At 41.2% G+C, this 14,815-nt stretch overlaps 1 protein-coding gene across 4 annotated transcripts in view; it reads right to left on the bottom strand.

Annotated features, from left to right (window-relative positions):
• Positions 1–14,815, bottom strand: part of nt5dc1 (5'-nucleotidase domain containing 1) — a 568,661-nt gene that overhangs the window by 141,053 nt on the left and 412,793 nt on the right. For all 4 annotated transcript variants that reach the window (XM_067984694.1, XM_067984695.1, XM_067984698.1 and 1 more), the window contains exon 8: positions 9,402–9,499. In XM_067984694.1, coding sequence (XP_067840795.1) covers positions 9,402–9,499 — 98 coding nt within the window. The remainder of the gene's footprint in view (positions 1–9,401; positions 9,500–14,815) is intronic.

Raw genomic sequence — 14,815 nt, 5'->3', positions numbered from 1 at the left:
TCCACAGGAGTTGGAGAAGTTGGAGGTCATGAAGTGAGTAAGGAGTGATCTTATATCCCACATCACAGGCCTTCTACATAGGATTGCACTGTTCTGCAAAATATATCTTTGTTGTGACAAAGCACTGTCAAAACTAATGTTGCAAATAATTGGAATCAAGGCGATTTTGAAAACCTGCTAGTTAGCAGGGGTAATTAATGACCTATTACACTGACCTAAGAAATCAGCTATTGAAATATGGGCAACTAACAAGTCAACAGGATTATGATATGGATGCATGACTGAGGCCCCACATGCCCAATTAATGCGTTATATCACAAAATGCTGGTTTACTTTCACACAAACAGACAGGGAATAACTTCTGGTATTACTGAACTCCAGATTACCCTTGAGGTTATGTTAGAATCCAGCACCATCTGTTTATTGACCAGAAACATTCCGATGGTTTGAGTTTCCATTTAGTCTTTACCCAGCTATTGAACAACATTTTGCAGGGTGGTGACCCCCCCTCCCCCACCTTCTAGTCATACAAGCATAAAAAATAAAGAAAACTATAGAAAATGTGATAAATGACAGTATACTCCTTTCAGGTTAGCAAGAGGAAGTTTCTGTAATTTATTTTCTCCCATTAGAAATAATGGCATCTCCACACTACAAAAAGGACAGACATATATTGGAGAGGGTGCAAAGAAGAGCAACAGGAATGGTATGATCAGAGACATTCAAGTTCCACGGTTTAAAGAGAAGGTGGCCAAAGGGGGAATTCTTGTGATGTGTTAAATATTAAGTAGTACAGGTGAGGTAAATTCAGAATATTATTTCAGAGTAGGACAGGTTAGTAGGATTCAAGTTAATGAAAGTAAATTTAAAACAGATGTCAGATTTTTAAAAATTTATTCAAAGGGTAATGAATAGTATTAAATAAAGTGTAGCCACATGGATTAAGAGATGGGTAGGGGACTAAAAGCAGAGAGTAGTGGTGAATGGATGTGTTTTGGATTGGTGCGATATGGGTAGTTATGTGCTCCTGGGATCTTTGTTGGGGCTTCATTTGTTTTTCATTTACATACAGATGATTTATATATAGACAGAAGAGGATAACTGAATGGCATTGAAGTTTGATGGTCTTCAACTTAGGGAGCATGGAAAAATGAGGAAGAATGCAGAAAACATAGATAGGTTATCAAAGTGGGTAGGTAGCTGGTAGATACAATTCGGTGCACAGAAATGTGCACTAACACATTTTAGGAAAATGAACAGTGCAAGGAAGCATACTCTAAACAGTAAGTTTTTTTTAAATAGAGCAGTGAAATCGACAGATCTAGGGGTACAAATCTTTAAAAATGGGAGTTCAGGTAGAAAAGGTCAAAAAAAGGCAAATGGCCTTCTGGATTTTATATATGTTTTTTTTTACTGAAACAACAAAGATTAAAGGTGATCTAATAAAGGTTTTCAAAATTAGAAAAGGTTTTGAGAAAGGAAGCACTGAAATATTGGCCCAGATTTTGCTGGAACAGGGCATCTCATGGAGTGCTCAGTTAGACTTTTTCCCTCATTCTTCAGCTTGAAAAATGTTTGCACTGCAAATTGTTGGAAGTGTGAGTTGATAATGGTGCGGTGAGGGAAACGGGGCATCTGGGACCTTGGCGAACGACAAGACCAACAGTCTATCTCCTTAACCAATTAGATTTAAGGATTGAGAAAGAAACAGAGGAAGGACGGAAAGGGAAATAGGGTGAATCAGGTAGAGAAAGAGAAATAAAGAAAGGGAAAGAAAGATTGGATTAAGAGAGAGAGAATAAAGAGACAGAAAGGAAAAGTAAGAAAAAAATGTAAAAATTTAAAATTTAAAAACAATTTAGCAACAATTTACTACCTGTAGGAATGAGACTCCACAGTTTAAATTGTTCCCTTTCTGGACCGGAGAGGTGAGTGGCATTGCAGGGACATACATGTCGTCATTAAAAAGGTAGTTATGCTGTTAATTACCAGTCCTAATTTTCTGTGATGAGTTTAATTGGCAATTAATGTGCAAACGCAGCAATATCTTGAAACTCTCGGGGATACTGACGGCGAACTGCTGTTTTTGCGAGGCTAACAGCGGAGCAGTTCAAATCATCCAACAACTTGTGGCGATTTGCAATTCACGGGATATCTCTTCCCCGCCATAGCTGGACAATTTACACATTAGTAACAGCAAGCGCCATTAAACTCGCCGTTATTTTGGCAGCAAATTCTGGCCCATTATTTCCACTGTTTGGCGAATTGGTATCAAGAGGGCACAGACTGAGGATTATTGCTAGAGGGATGAAAGGCGAAGAAAGAATTTTCTTTCACACTGTTATTAGAAAATGGAATGTTTTATCAATAGTTGCTACTGAAGCTGAGAATATAACATCATTTAAGATGAAATTGCGAAAGTATTTGAAAATGAAGGATATAAAAGATTCAGGGATAGGGCGGGGAAATGGGATTAGAGTAGAAAGCTCCAGTTCAAGAACTAGTACTGGCACAGGCACGATGGGCTAAATGATCTCCTTCTGTGCTATAATTTCTATGATTCTATGAAATGTTTGGAATTGTCTGCCAGGCAAGGTAGTAGAGACAAAAATATTAAACTAGTTCAAAATGCCGTTGGATGCCAGGCGGGTAGAGTTATGTTACGAGAAAGATGAGCTTGATGAACTGAGTGGCATTTTTTTCATCCTAGTATGTTGGCTTGGCTACGTTGGTAGCATTCTCCCCTCTGTTTGTGGGTTTAAGATCTAGCCAGAAATTGAAAATAAAATCTAGACTGACACTTCAGTGCAGCACTGCGAGAATGCTATACTATCAGAGGTGCTACTCTTTGGATAAACTAAGGCCTGTTGTGAAGGTGAAAATCACATGTTACAGTTTGAAGAAGAGCATAAATTTTCCCTGTGTCCTGACTATAATTTCTCCCTCAACCAATGCCAAAAATAGATTAACTGGTCATTCATTTCATTGCCATTCATGGAATCGTGTTTGTGTGCAAACTGGTTTTTGTATTTGCCTACATAACAATAGCAACTGCACTTCAAAATAATTCATTTTATGTAAAGTGCTTTGAGATGTTTTTGATAGATATGGTAAACACCATGTAAGTTTAAATTTTAGATTTTTCTTATAAATAGCACAGTTCTGCGCCCTCGTTTGAATTGCTTAACATCATTCAGTAAAATCTCAATTGCACTATGTTGTTTCCATAATCTTCCATTTTATGAATAGCCTGCCAACAAAAACTGCAGGAAGCGTATCAGAGTTTTGCTTATTTAAAAAAAAATCGTAATTTTACAACAACAGGATGTGGCCAGTGGTGTTTTGTATGAGTTGGGAGTTTGTAGGGGATGGAGCTGGGGAGATTATGAGGACCGCATCGGAGAATTCAAGTCTGAATTAACTGAAGCATAGATAAAGGTTTCAGTGGCAGTGAGGTAGGGAGAGTGATAGCAATGTTGCAGAGATGAAAGTAAGCAGTCTTGCTGATGGGTAGGACATGAGATTTGAGGAGAGGGAAGGAATGGAGTCAGGGGCAAGGGTACAGGATTTTTGGTGGGAGCCAAAGAAGATAGATTCAGTTTCTCCCTGTGTGGAGGCAACTTACTGCAAAAGCTTTGTAAGTAGAGGACATTTTGCTTTAAGAGTCCTTACCATCAGGGATTTTTCCATTACTATCTACAGAAGCCATGAACTGCTTTTTGCTTTTATATGCAGTAGAAAAGATGACACTGCTCTTTTGACATTTTCAGTTTTAGGAGGTAAGTTCCTAGCTATCTGAGATTATTAGGAGTTATGGTCTAACATGGTCTCCTAAAGCCTTGATTGATTGAGTTGGGGAGCTAGAGAAGAACTTCCCTGAGTTTTTCCTAAATTGACTGCAGTTTTTTTGTTTTTTGCCCCTGTCAGGAGATTACATGGTTTGGGAGTGGCTCGATCGTTTACAGAATGCTTTGTGTCTGGATGAGGCAAGCTTGATGGGTGTAACAAATTAGATTTTACCATTGTCGCCTGAGTTGATTTTTTAAAACTTGTAACATTTCTGTAATGCTAGATTCAACATTTTTTTCAGTAAGAAGCCAGGCTGGTTACCATGGTGACTTGAAATGTTAATTAGTTGTTCAAAGGATTGTTGTGTACAATGTAAAACATTTTGAGCGATTATAGGAAGGTCACTCCCTGCAACATCTCAGCGTCCAGGTGTTGTTCTATTTCATTTCCACATAGAGAGCTTTAATTAAGACAGATGCTGGAAGTCTTGAACTCACACATCAAAGGTAGGCATTCACCTCAGGGTAATAATTTTGATTGATAGTTCTGTAGACTGAACCACCCATCTCATCAACTTAAAAGTGGGCTAACTCTCTCTCTCATCCACAGAGAGATCTATATTTTTGCTGCACCAGCAAGAAACTATCAATGCTTTAAAAATCTGAATGAGTTTACCTTTAAAAAGGTATGGTAGAAAAATATACCAATTTTTAGTGAGATAGCGTGTTGTGACGTCTTACTACATTAAAGGCGTTTTATAAATGTCAATTGTTGTTGTTTATTATTTTTCATAACCAAGGAACATAGGAGAATTCTTATTGAGAAAACTGTATAATTCATTTGTGTATTTTATGTAAAACAAACTAGCTGTTGGTACAAAGAGGCACCACAACTGGATAGAGTGCTTTTCAGTTTGTCTTCCATAAAGAGAGTCCACGTGTGATTGTTCAGTAGCCAGTATACAGAGTAGGGTTCTGTGTTATGATCCCTGATTCATGCCATCATTTAAATAGATATTGGGTAGTAAAAGGTGCACTCCAGATCTTAAGGAATGTGAGATCTCGTTATGGAAGCGACCAGTGACACTGAACCTGAGAGACTATCCAGTGCAAAAAAACCAAAATTGTACCCATGGTAACAGGTGGTTGGATCTTTGAATAGCATTTGTAGACTGAAGGCAATTTAAAACATTTCAAATTTAAAGTGAACTGAATCGTAACGGTGATACTTAAAAATGTCGACAAGAACCAAAGAAATTGCTTGGCTAAGGAGGAATTTTGGGGCTAGGCAGAGACAAAGTTCGTATTTCACTGCACAGTTTGAATTTAAAACATTTTATCCAGAGAATATATTCTCGGCCACACAGGGATGCCTGATGTGGCCAGAAAACAGTTCAACACCACACATTTCAGGTTGAGGTTATCTTAGGTGTCTAATCTGCTCAAGGGAAAGATGTGAGAGGTCATATGATACACACCCTGGTTATGGGCAGAGCAAACTGTTCGTCAGGCGTGGTTTCTTTAGCAAGGTGGTGGATGAACAGGCGGGAACAGTAACTGGTGAAACCTTGGAGTAACATCCAACTACTACTGTAGGACAAGACTGGCAGTGCATGGTTGTTTGGATGCATTGGCAATTCAGTGCCAGCCAGGCAACAGTGGCAGACTTCAACTTACAATTCAAGGAAGTGTGGTTTAAGCAGAGCATCAGGAACAAGAATGGCACCTCCTGTGAGACTGGTCTCCACCCAGGAAAATCGAGCAGAGAGTAGCGAACGCTCCAGAGAGTCCACCAATTTTCTGTCCAACTAAGTTAACGAATGAAAATGTGGGTGGGCTTCCATGCAAGTGTGTTGTCCTCCGGCCCAATTTTCAGGAAATTCTACCCCAGTGTTTCCTTTCCTAGAATTTCAGTTCCCTTGAGCCTGTTCCTCCATTCAATTAGATCACCTCTGATCTGTACCTTAACTCCATTTACCCACCTTGGTTCCATGTCCCTCAATCCCCTTACCTAACAAAAATCTGTTTCAGGCGGGCAGGCTCCTCACCCAATTACAGGCCCACCTGAGAATTGCATTAAGCGGGCCATGGGCATCAATGGGGCAGACGCGATGCCTCCCCAGCTCCCGATTTTCCATTGCAAGAAACCGCCCCTATGTCTCTCTTTTAAGTTTGTTAGCTTTAATCTTTCTATTTAACCATGGAAGTCTTTTCTTTGGTGTGCTCTTTTTTTTAACCTTGTAGCAATGTATTTATTTTGCACTCTATCCATTTGAAGATTTCCGACTGCTGATCCATCGATCTGTTTGCTAATTTTTGTACCCAGTTAGTTTGGATCAAATCCATTCTTATCTCATTGAACATTGCCCTTTTTCTGTCAAGCATGCTTATCTTCGGCGTTTCATTATCCTTTTCTATTTTTGCATTAAACCTAACTATGTTGTGGTCACCATTTCCCAATTCCTATTCTCACATTAGTTATTTGTTCCACTTGATTTCCTAGAACTGAATGAAGCAATGTTTCTTTCAATGTTAAATTAAAACCAAATTGATCTAGGAAGAAGTTTTGGATGTAATCTAAAAAGCGTTCCCCACTTTGACCACACACGTCACCTTTATTCCAGTCTGTCTTGGAATACTTAAAAATCATTCAATATTATTGCCCTGTTGTACTTACATACCTCGCTGGATAGTTTTGCAAATCTCTTCTATTTCATCTCCTCTGGTGGCTTGTAATACGCACTGAGAATTGCATTATTTCCCTTCTCTATCCATGAGAACTGTGTCTTAATGCAATCCGCAGGACATTCTTATGTTCTAGTGCTGTATAGAATCTTTCACTCACACTGCCACCCCACCCCATTTACTCTTACTCTATCCCTCCTGAATATTTTGTGACCAGGAATGTTTAGCTACATACAACTCAAACCTTCCTCTGACTGTTTGGCAATCTCAGTACCTGCAAAAGAATACAAATGGTAATACTTGCTGCTTTAATACGATGACTTCTTTTTATGACAATAATAAACTCCAGCCAGGCGCTTTATACAACTTACACATTCGACTCTTGTGTGGTTTAGACAAAGGCTCACCAGGCCTTCAGTGTTCCCACATTTCCCTCTGTGACACTGCTTCACAACTAAACTCAGTTGACTTTAAAAATTTATATCTCTAACAATTTGAAAATGTCACTAAAGATCATTAATACTACTGTTCACAATATCATTGTGGCCTTGTTGATCATTGTCAGTTTATGCATGTGTGCACATGCACATTTCTCCATGTATTGGGTTATCCAGTTACCTGACACTGCTGCTGTCTTTTCACGAGAGAGGATAGATATCCTGTGCTTAAGAGAGTTACAATTCTTAGTGTCAGCTGTGTTTAATAGGCCTTTGTGATTCACTGGACAATAGGAATAAAAGAGCCTGCTTGGGGCAGTACATTCAATTTTATTTGTGTGTGCAGATCCAATTAAATGTAAATATAAATAATGTCCACTTCAGTCAACTGATTTAAACCATGTATGGATCCTCATACCAAACTACCATATTCTATCGTATCTGGAACAAGGATTCTTTGCCTCAGCTCAAGCCCATCGTAAGCAGGTTATTGACACCATTGGATTTCAGGGCCTCTGCCCGACAGGAACGGGGCGGTAACGCTCTGAGAATCACTATGCAGCACTTACCACCCTGTTTCCACTCCTGCTCCAGCCACCTTCATTTTTGATCCATGATAGAAATGAGTGGATGGAGTGAACGCATGTTTCAGGCAGGAGGCTACCATCAATATGCTAATCGAGGTCTTATGCTGTTTGTATGACCCTGACACAATTATCAAGTGCCAATGGGTGAAGCATGCGCCAGGCATTGAGCGACCTAGCCAGGGGTGCTTAAAGAGACTGCTGCAGGCCACTCAGAAATGTTACAAAAGCTGTGGCACTGATTTTTGTGGGGACGCCCATCCGTGAAGCTCCCTCTCACGATTGCCTCCCTCTCTTTATCCATTATTTCTTGGCTCGGCTTCCAGATTTCCTGCCCACCCTTATTAGTGAGCTGCCTGTGAGTGCTAGTTCATCGACCAAATGAAAATGAGTCCCATCCCTCAAAATGGATCAGGCCTCACATCAAGGACATTGGGTGGATGGCATGATCATACTGCTTGCCATCCGCCCGATAGCCATATAAAGTGAAAATCGTCTCCCATGTCCTCAGATCCAACAATGCATCCAACCCTACACCTAATCAGCAAACCTGTTAGTGTAAATCACAAAATGGAAGGATACCCAGAACAAAGAGGATTCCTTGCCAATATCATGAGGTGCTCTGGCCCAGTTGGATTGGGCCTGTATGTGTGTAGCTTATCCCTGACCCAGATGTTCTGCCACTGGAAAGTCATGTAAAACCCAATGTCCTCCCACGGGAATAAAATTTAAAAAAAGTAAAGTTGGGAATGAGCTTGGAATGCTCTGGAAGCTAGGAAACAAGCAAAGCTATAAGGGAGAAGGCTACTCCAAGAGACAACGGGGGAGAGGTCAGGCATTTTGTTGTCCTAAAATGGAAATATCGTAAGGGAGGTTAGGAAGGAACCTGCACGATCACCACAGCTTCCTTCCTTCCGAGGAGCATCCCAAACAACAAGCTTGTGCCTGTTGCAACAATAGGGAGCCTGCCTAGATGTGGAGTGGACATGATGTTAACTGCTTGCTCTCCTGACCTGACCTTGTGACAGTGCTGAGACTTGAAAGAACCAACAATTTCTATAGAACCAGAGTGCAGCCACAAAAGAATCAAGTAAGAACCTATATAACTGTAGAAGGAAGCCTCCAGTAATGGGTAAATCCAGCAGGAAACACTGGAACACGGTAAGGCTTCTTTGCATTTCATATGCTAGTCCTTGCTCAGGCCAGGAATTGGGTGCCTGCCCTCTGCCGTGGAATGGTATGCGGGATGATAAGTCCTTAGGGTAGAGGGGGAGGGGTGGCAAACAAAATAAATAAAATGTCAAAAATTATTTGCAAAACTAGTATTGTTTTATCTACAAGTCTCCAAATGTGACACACCCTGTTTCTACTAAGACACACATTGATCAATCGTATGTTGATAAGCAGAGGAGTGGATTTAACTTTTTTAATATCAATATGAAGCATAGTCATTCATTTCCCACAACAAACGCAAAAAAAATGCTGCCTCGTAATTTAGTGGAATTGTTGGTCTCTAAACATCGGCTCGACTGCAGCTGTTGATATAGAAGCACATCGTTCAGTATTACTGGTATTCGTGGCATTCCCTTTCACAGTCACACTGGAAAGCAGCTTATGCTCATCAGCTATGTTGCAGCACCTCCAGTCACAAGCTTGGGCTTACATATTCCTGACTGACTCAGCTTGGCTTGGCTGAAAAACTGAAATAGTTTTATTTTCAGACAAGTATTCTGGACTGCATTGAAACAGGCAGTGAGAACTGATAGAATTCACACACATAATCAGAAGTCCACAATCCCCGTGCCCTCCATATTAACTTTGAATTAGCAGCAAACCAATGAAGTCATTTCCTTGGCCATGGTTTCATTTAAGATATTTCATTCATTTCAGAGGATTTTAGAACTTACCAAGAGTTCGAAAGGGCCTCTGTTGTGGTATTTGTGAAAAGAAACCTGGCTTCAAAGCATTTGTGATTATGATATCAAATATTTCTTCAAAGTCTTCTCTGAAAAAGGGAACAAAAAAAAAATTAATCATTAGCAGGCATTTCAATCAGATTTAGTTAGTTGTAGTTCTTTACTTACTTGGACTCAGGTTTGTGCTGCTTTCAATCCAGATTCCATTCTAGATAATTGGTTCATGGACATATTGCCAAGTTAATGCCGCTATAATCCACACTGTTCCTGAATTAAATGTGCCGACCCCACATTAAAACCGTTTGCGCACCTTCGATCGCAACCTTGACCTCCCTCAATCACGATCTCAACACCCTCCGCCTCCCCACCGTCGATCGCCACCACCATCCTCCTCGATCCTGGCCACCGCCACTCTCCCTCCCGATCGTCCCACTCCCATCCCAGTCGCCCCCCTCTCCCGATCGCCCATTATTCTGGTCTCCCCCCTCTATAGACTTATCTTAGGGCTGCTGTAGATCTTCAAGGTCTCTTCTCTGGTGAACTGCCTGGGGACGCCCATTAGATGTCCTCAGCTTGCCAGTTCGACAATAAGAAGGCCCGTGCCCAATATTAGGTGCACCTTGGACCTATCCTTTAAGACACAGGGCTAGAAATTCGGCTGTGTAGCACCAGTTGTACAGGCGCTACATGGCCTCCAGAAGTTCCAAAATGGCATCTGGAATGCGTCTGAACGCCATCTTGGTAAAGGGGCTCGCGCAGGCGCAGATAACGAACGTCGGCTGCATGTAAAGTAAGGAGAATATGCGTTAGATCAGTGTGTAACGCTGATTTAAAGGGATAGACAACGTTTTGGCACTTAATGCTGCAGCCAACGCACTGTCTTAACCATAACCAACTAAACATGTTGTAGATGGCCTGAAGGACCCCCCCACCAGCCCTATTTAAAGGGACCATGCAAGATTTACAAGTTAGTTGCTGGATTATTGCTTCTGGCTAATGATGCATTTGTACCTGTTTTTGGAGGTCTCCTATACTTGAATCCTAGGGCTAGGGGAACATAGCCTAACATTTAGAGCCAGAACTTGCAGGTGTGAAGTTAGGAAACGCTTCTACATGCAAAAGTTGGGAAGTTTGGAATGCTCTTCCACAATTGGTAGCTCAATTGTTCATTTTAAGTCTGAGATTGATAAATTTTTCTTAACCAAGGGTATTAAGGGGAATGGGACTAAGGTGGGTATATGGGGTTAAGTCACAGATCAACCATGCTCTCAGTGAATGGCGGAACAGGCTCGAGGGGCTAAATGCCACTGCCATTTGCTGCCTCCTGTTATGCACCACCTTCTCCTGCGATAAAGCGGGACATGTTTTGGTAAGCATCCTGCAGGATGTTTGGGTGATGTGCCTATCATAGTTGAATAGTTGCCAGTGTGTGACCTGTGAGTTGTGGGTGTGCGGCTTGCAACAGTGTTAATGTGTGAGGGTGAGAGGAAGCATCTGATTGGAAGAGTTAAGTACTGATTGAAAGAGTTTGTTGGTATGTGGGTGATGGGGAGTGTAGTGTGTGGAGCAGTGGATGTGGCTAGTGGTGCAGCTTGTAGGAGATGCCACTTAACAAGTTGACCTCACTCACCTTGACCATTCGTGTCAAAGCATTGAACTTCTTCCTGCATCCAGAGGGCCAGAGGGCACAGTTGCAGGATAAGGGGTCGGCCATGTAAGATTGAGATGAGAAGGCATTTCTGCACTCAGAGGGCTGTGAATCTTTGGAATTCTCTACCTCAGAGGGCTGTGGATGGTGATTCGTTGAGTATATTCAAGGCTGAGATAGATACATTTTTGGAATCTAGGGGAATCAAAGGATATGGGGATCGGGCAGGAAAGTGGAGTTGAAGTTGAAGATCAGCCATGATCTGGTTTGAATGGCGGAGCAGGCTCGGGGGGCCATATGGCCTACTCTTGCTCCTATTTCTTATCTTCATGGTGCTATGCGCCTGGCATTGACCCCTACTGCCTCTCACTGCCTCTTGAGCATATGTCTGGAGGGCCTCTTGCCCCTCTGCGGATATAGGATGCCCTTCCTTCTGTCCATCTCTTGCACCAAGGCCTCTAGTGCATCAGCAGAGAACCTTGGTGCACACACTCTCGCAGGTATGGTATAAACTCAGATCGGCAGATTGGTGAGGTCTGGCATGCAGATTGGAAAATGTGGGATTTAGTAGTGCGCAACATTTATTCAATAGTTTAACATAACTCATCAGTTTGTAAACATAGGGACAGGACCTGCATCTGTGTTTTACATGTGCGATATCTGATCTCTATTCAGACTCCCTGCGGACCCATATCTTATATTTTGCACTTATGTATATGGTGCAGGCTGCCTTTAAGAGATGCGAGGAACTCATGCGAGGGCTCCCCTGCAGGTGAGAAGTGCCGAAGATGGAGAGAACAACGCAGCTAGGCCTCCATGCTGTGCTACTATCAGGTAAATGAGGAGGCAGCACAAATCTAACACGCTGCCTGCATTGGAACCACCAGGCGCGGGCTAATCGCGCACCGCGATGCCTGCATCCAGATTCGGGGGTTAACCAATTTAACCCCCAGGTATCGTTCTCTGTGCCTCCTGCGTACCCGTTTTTGGGCAGAAATGAATTTTTACCACCCCTCGAACTACAACAGGCACTGTCGAGCAAGTTACAGCTATTTGTATCAATAGCCTGTATATTCAGAAAAAGTATTTCAATTTCACTTTCAATGCTTGCTTTAGGTACGATGTGGACATGAAGCCATGAATATCTGTGTATCACCAAATCAACATCCATAGTATCTGTACAAGCTGGAGCCTCAAATCAACTTTTGATTACAGTAAAAAAATTCAAGAAATCTTAGTCGGACTCAAAAATGAAACAGTTATGATAAAAAAAGTAAGTCTTTTTGCCTATAATAGATCATGTTATTAGCTTCTTTCCTTTTCACATGGTGCACACAGGGTTAACTTACAGAAAAAAGCCCACCTTGTTTTGATACATAATGGTGCCAGAATAGAAGTTATGTCTGTGACAGGTGTTCAATTCAAGTTTAAGCATCCTGTGTGATTTGTTTGAATGTATGTTTTATTGGCAGCTCTATCTGAGTTTAAGAGATAGATTTATATTTCCTATGTCCCAGTCAAATTTTGAAAGTATAGCTCAGCCTGTCCTGTTCCAACTGAAGAGTGTGCCTGAAGCCATGGGAGACACCACATGGAAAATCAGCAGTGAATAAACATGCAAGGTTAAGTCAGGGACTTTAGGCCAGGTCCACTTTACATTGAAGTTTGACATAGCAAACGGGGCTGTTATTTACTATTATCCAAGGAGGGATAATTAAGCCCGTACCTACAGTAAATCTACCGTGTGTCATTACTACTCTTTGCTTATCCATTTGCAGTTTAACAAATCTGTTTTGCATTTACAGCCTAAGCCACAATCTAGTGGGATTTTTATTCTACTGCTTTCCGAAGTTGAGGAAGATCACGAGGTATACAAGTAGCAAGCCAAAATACAGTGATAAGTTTAGTGAAGTATTTATTCTACCAACTCCCAAAGTCAAGGAGGATCACTCTCTGATTCACAGGAAATGAGTGCTTCTCAATAGAAATGGTCGGAGATGCCGAACTTGTGAAAAATATTCTGGAGTAAAACCCCAAAAACGTAACACTAGTCTGAGATCTGCATTTGCAGTACAAATGTGGCCTTTGGGAAAAAATAAAAGAGATGGCACATACTGGAAAAACAGAAAAAGCTGGAATCATAGATATTCTGATTCATGCATGGGTACGTAAATCTCACTGACGTTGCCGTATAGGAAGGTAGAACATTGCTGGAAGGGGTCACATATAATTGTTAAGTTAATCATTTCTGACAGTTTTCAATATTTTCACAACTCGTTAACTAGTACCTCCCCACCATCACCCTATGTGTATCTGTACATTCTTAATGGAATTACACAGTGCTCGAAGATGATGCAGGTTGGCAAAGTGCTGCTTAGTACAAGAGTCCCTACTGCTTCAATTTCTACTCCGTATCTGGTAGTTAACTGAAACAAATATATATGGGTACATTTTTGTCTTCAATGGGCGGATCATCCAGTTTTAATTACATTGATTTCTTTTCTGAATTCTATAAAAAACAAACTGTCTGGTAATCCAGATATGTTGGTTGGAAACTCTAGTGGTGCCAAACCACTGGATCTCCTATGAGCTAAACCCCAGGAGCCCCTCCCCAGTGTTACGAAACAGCAAGAGTCCTACCATAGTGCTACAAAACCCCAGTACCACTTCATCAATGCTGCAAAATCCACACTCCTTCCCCCTTCCTGCTGAATCACAGAACTTCACCAGCCTTCAAAAACCCCAAGACCCTCTCCCCATGTTTCCTGGCACTCCTACACGTCAGGTACATACTTCTAGTCTGGTGCAAGTTGCCCACTATTTTGCTCTATATTCAGTACTGTAAAAAAGTTAAGATAAAAATTGAGTACAAAGCTAAAAGATCCAGGACATCCTCTGACTCGGTTCTCTATTTGCCTGTATTTCTCCTTTTCTATTCTGTAATGTATAACTAGATCGTTTTTAAAAAGCTACCTTTTCACAAATAGTTTTTGATAGGGAACAGCTGCAAAAAGAAATTCAATACTCAGAAAGTTAACATGGAAGGATTAAAAGTACTATAATGGCAAGCTTACTTCAACAAAATAAAAGTTTACCGAGATACATGTTTGTGTGTGTTGTAGGATAGAAAGGATTTAGTGAACAGCATGTGACCATGGGTCAACAAAACTATTTAGATAAAACAACACTGGATGAAATGTTACTGCTCTGACTGGGCAGTTTATCAAGGACTGATAAGATCAGACATGGATTGATTACTTTCACTTCCAGCACTCTAGCCTTTGCTTCCATCTGTTCTCTTTATAGATGACATGAGCCTTCTGACATGAACATGCTGCATACCTTAGTGGACCAGCTAAAAACCGACCTCAGACTGAATCACTTTTCCAGTATGAAGTCACAGAATTTTTTAACTCAGTATTCTTGTTTGGTGCTGAGGATTCCAAGAACCGTAGTTGTGTTCAAGCAACTCTTCTTGGTTTTGAAGTGGAACCATCTTCATGAAAGAACAAGGTGAGGATGGGAAGTCAAGACCAAGTGTGATATTCAGATGAAGCAGCATTAAAGATCTTGGATAATTGGACCTGGGCAGTCAGATATAATTCAGTCCCCATTTTAAAGTCATAGATTCTGCCCTTACTTTTGTATTTCCATTATACATTCTTATATCCATTATACATTCTTATATCCACATTTATAATGCAAACGGCCTCTGTAAAATTGTCACACTGTAATTATACCCTCCTGCCAGTAGTGC

The sequence above is a fragment of the Heptranchias perlo genome, chromosome 5, assembly GCF_035084215.1.
Source record: "Heptranchias perlo isolate sHepPer1 chromosome 5, sHepPer1.hap1, whole genome shotgun sequence".
Classification (NCBI taxonomy): domain Eukaryota; kingdom Metazoa; phylum Chordata; class Chondrichthyes; order Hexanchiformes; family Hexanchidae; genus Heptranchias; species Heptranchias perlo.
Note: the sequence above shows the minus strand (reverse complement) of the source record. Positions and strands in the feature narration are given on the sequence as shown.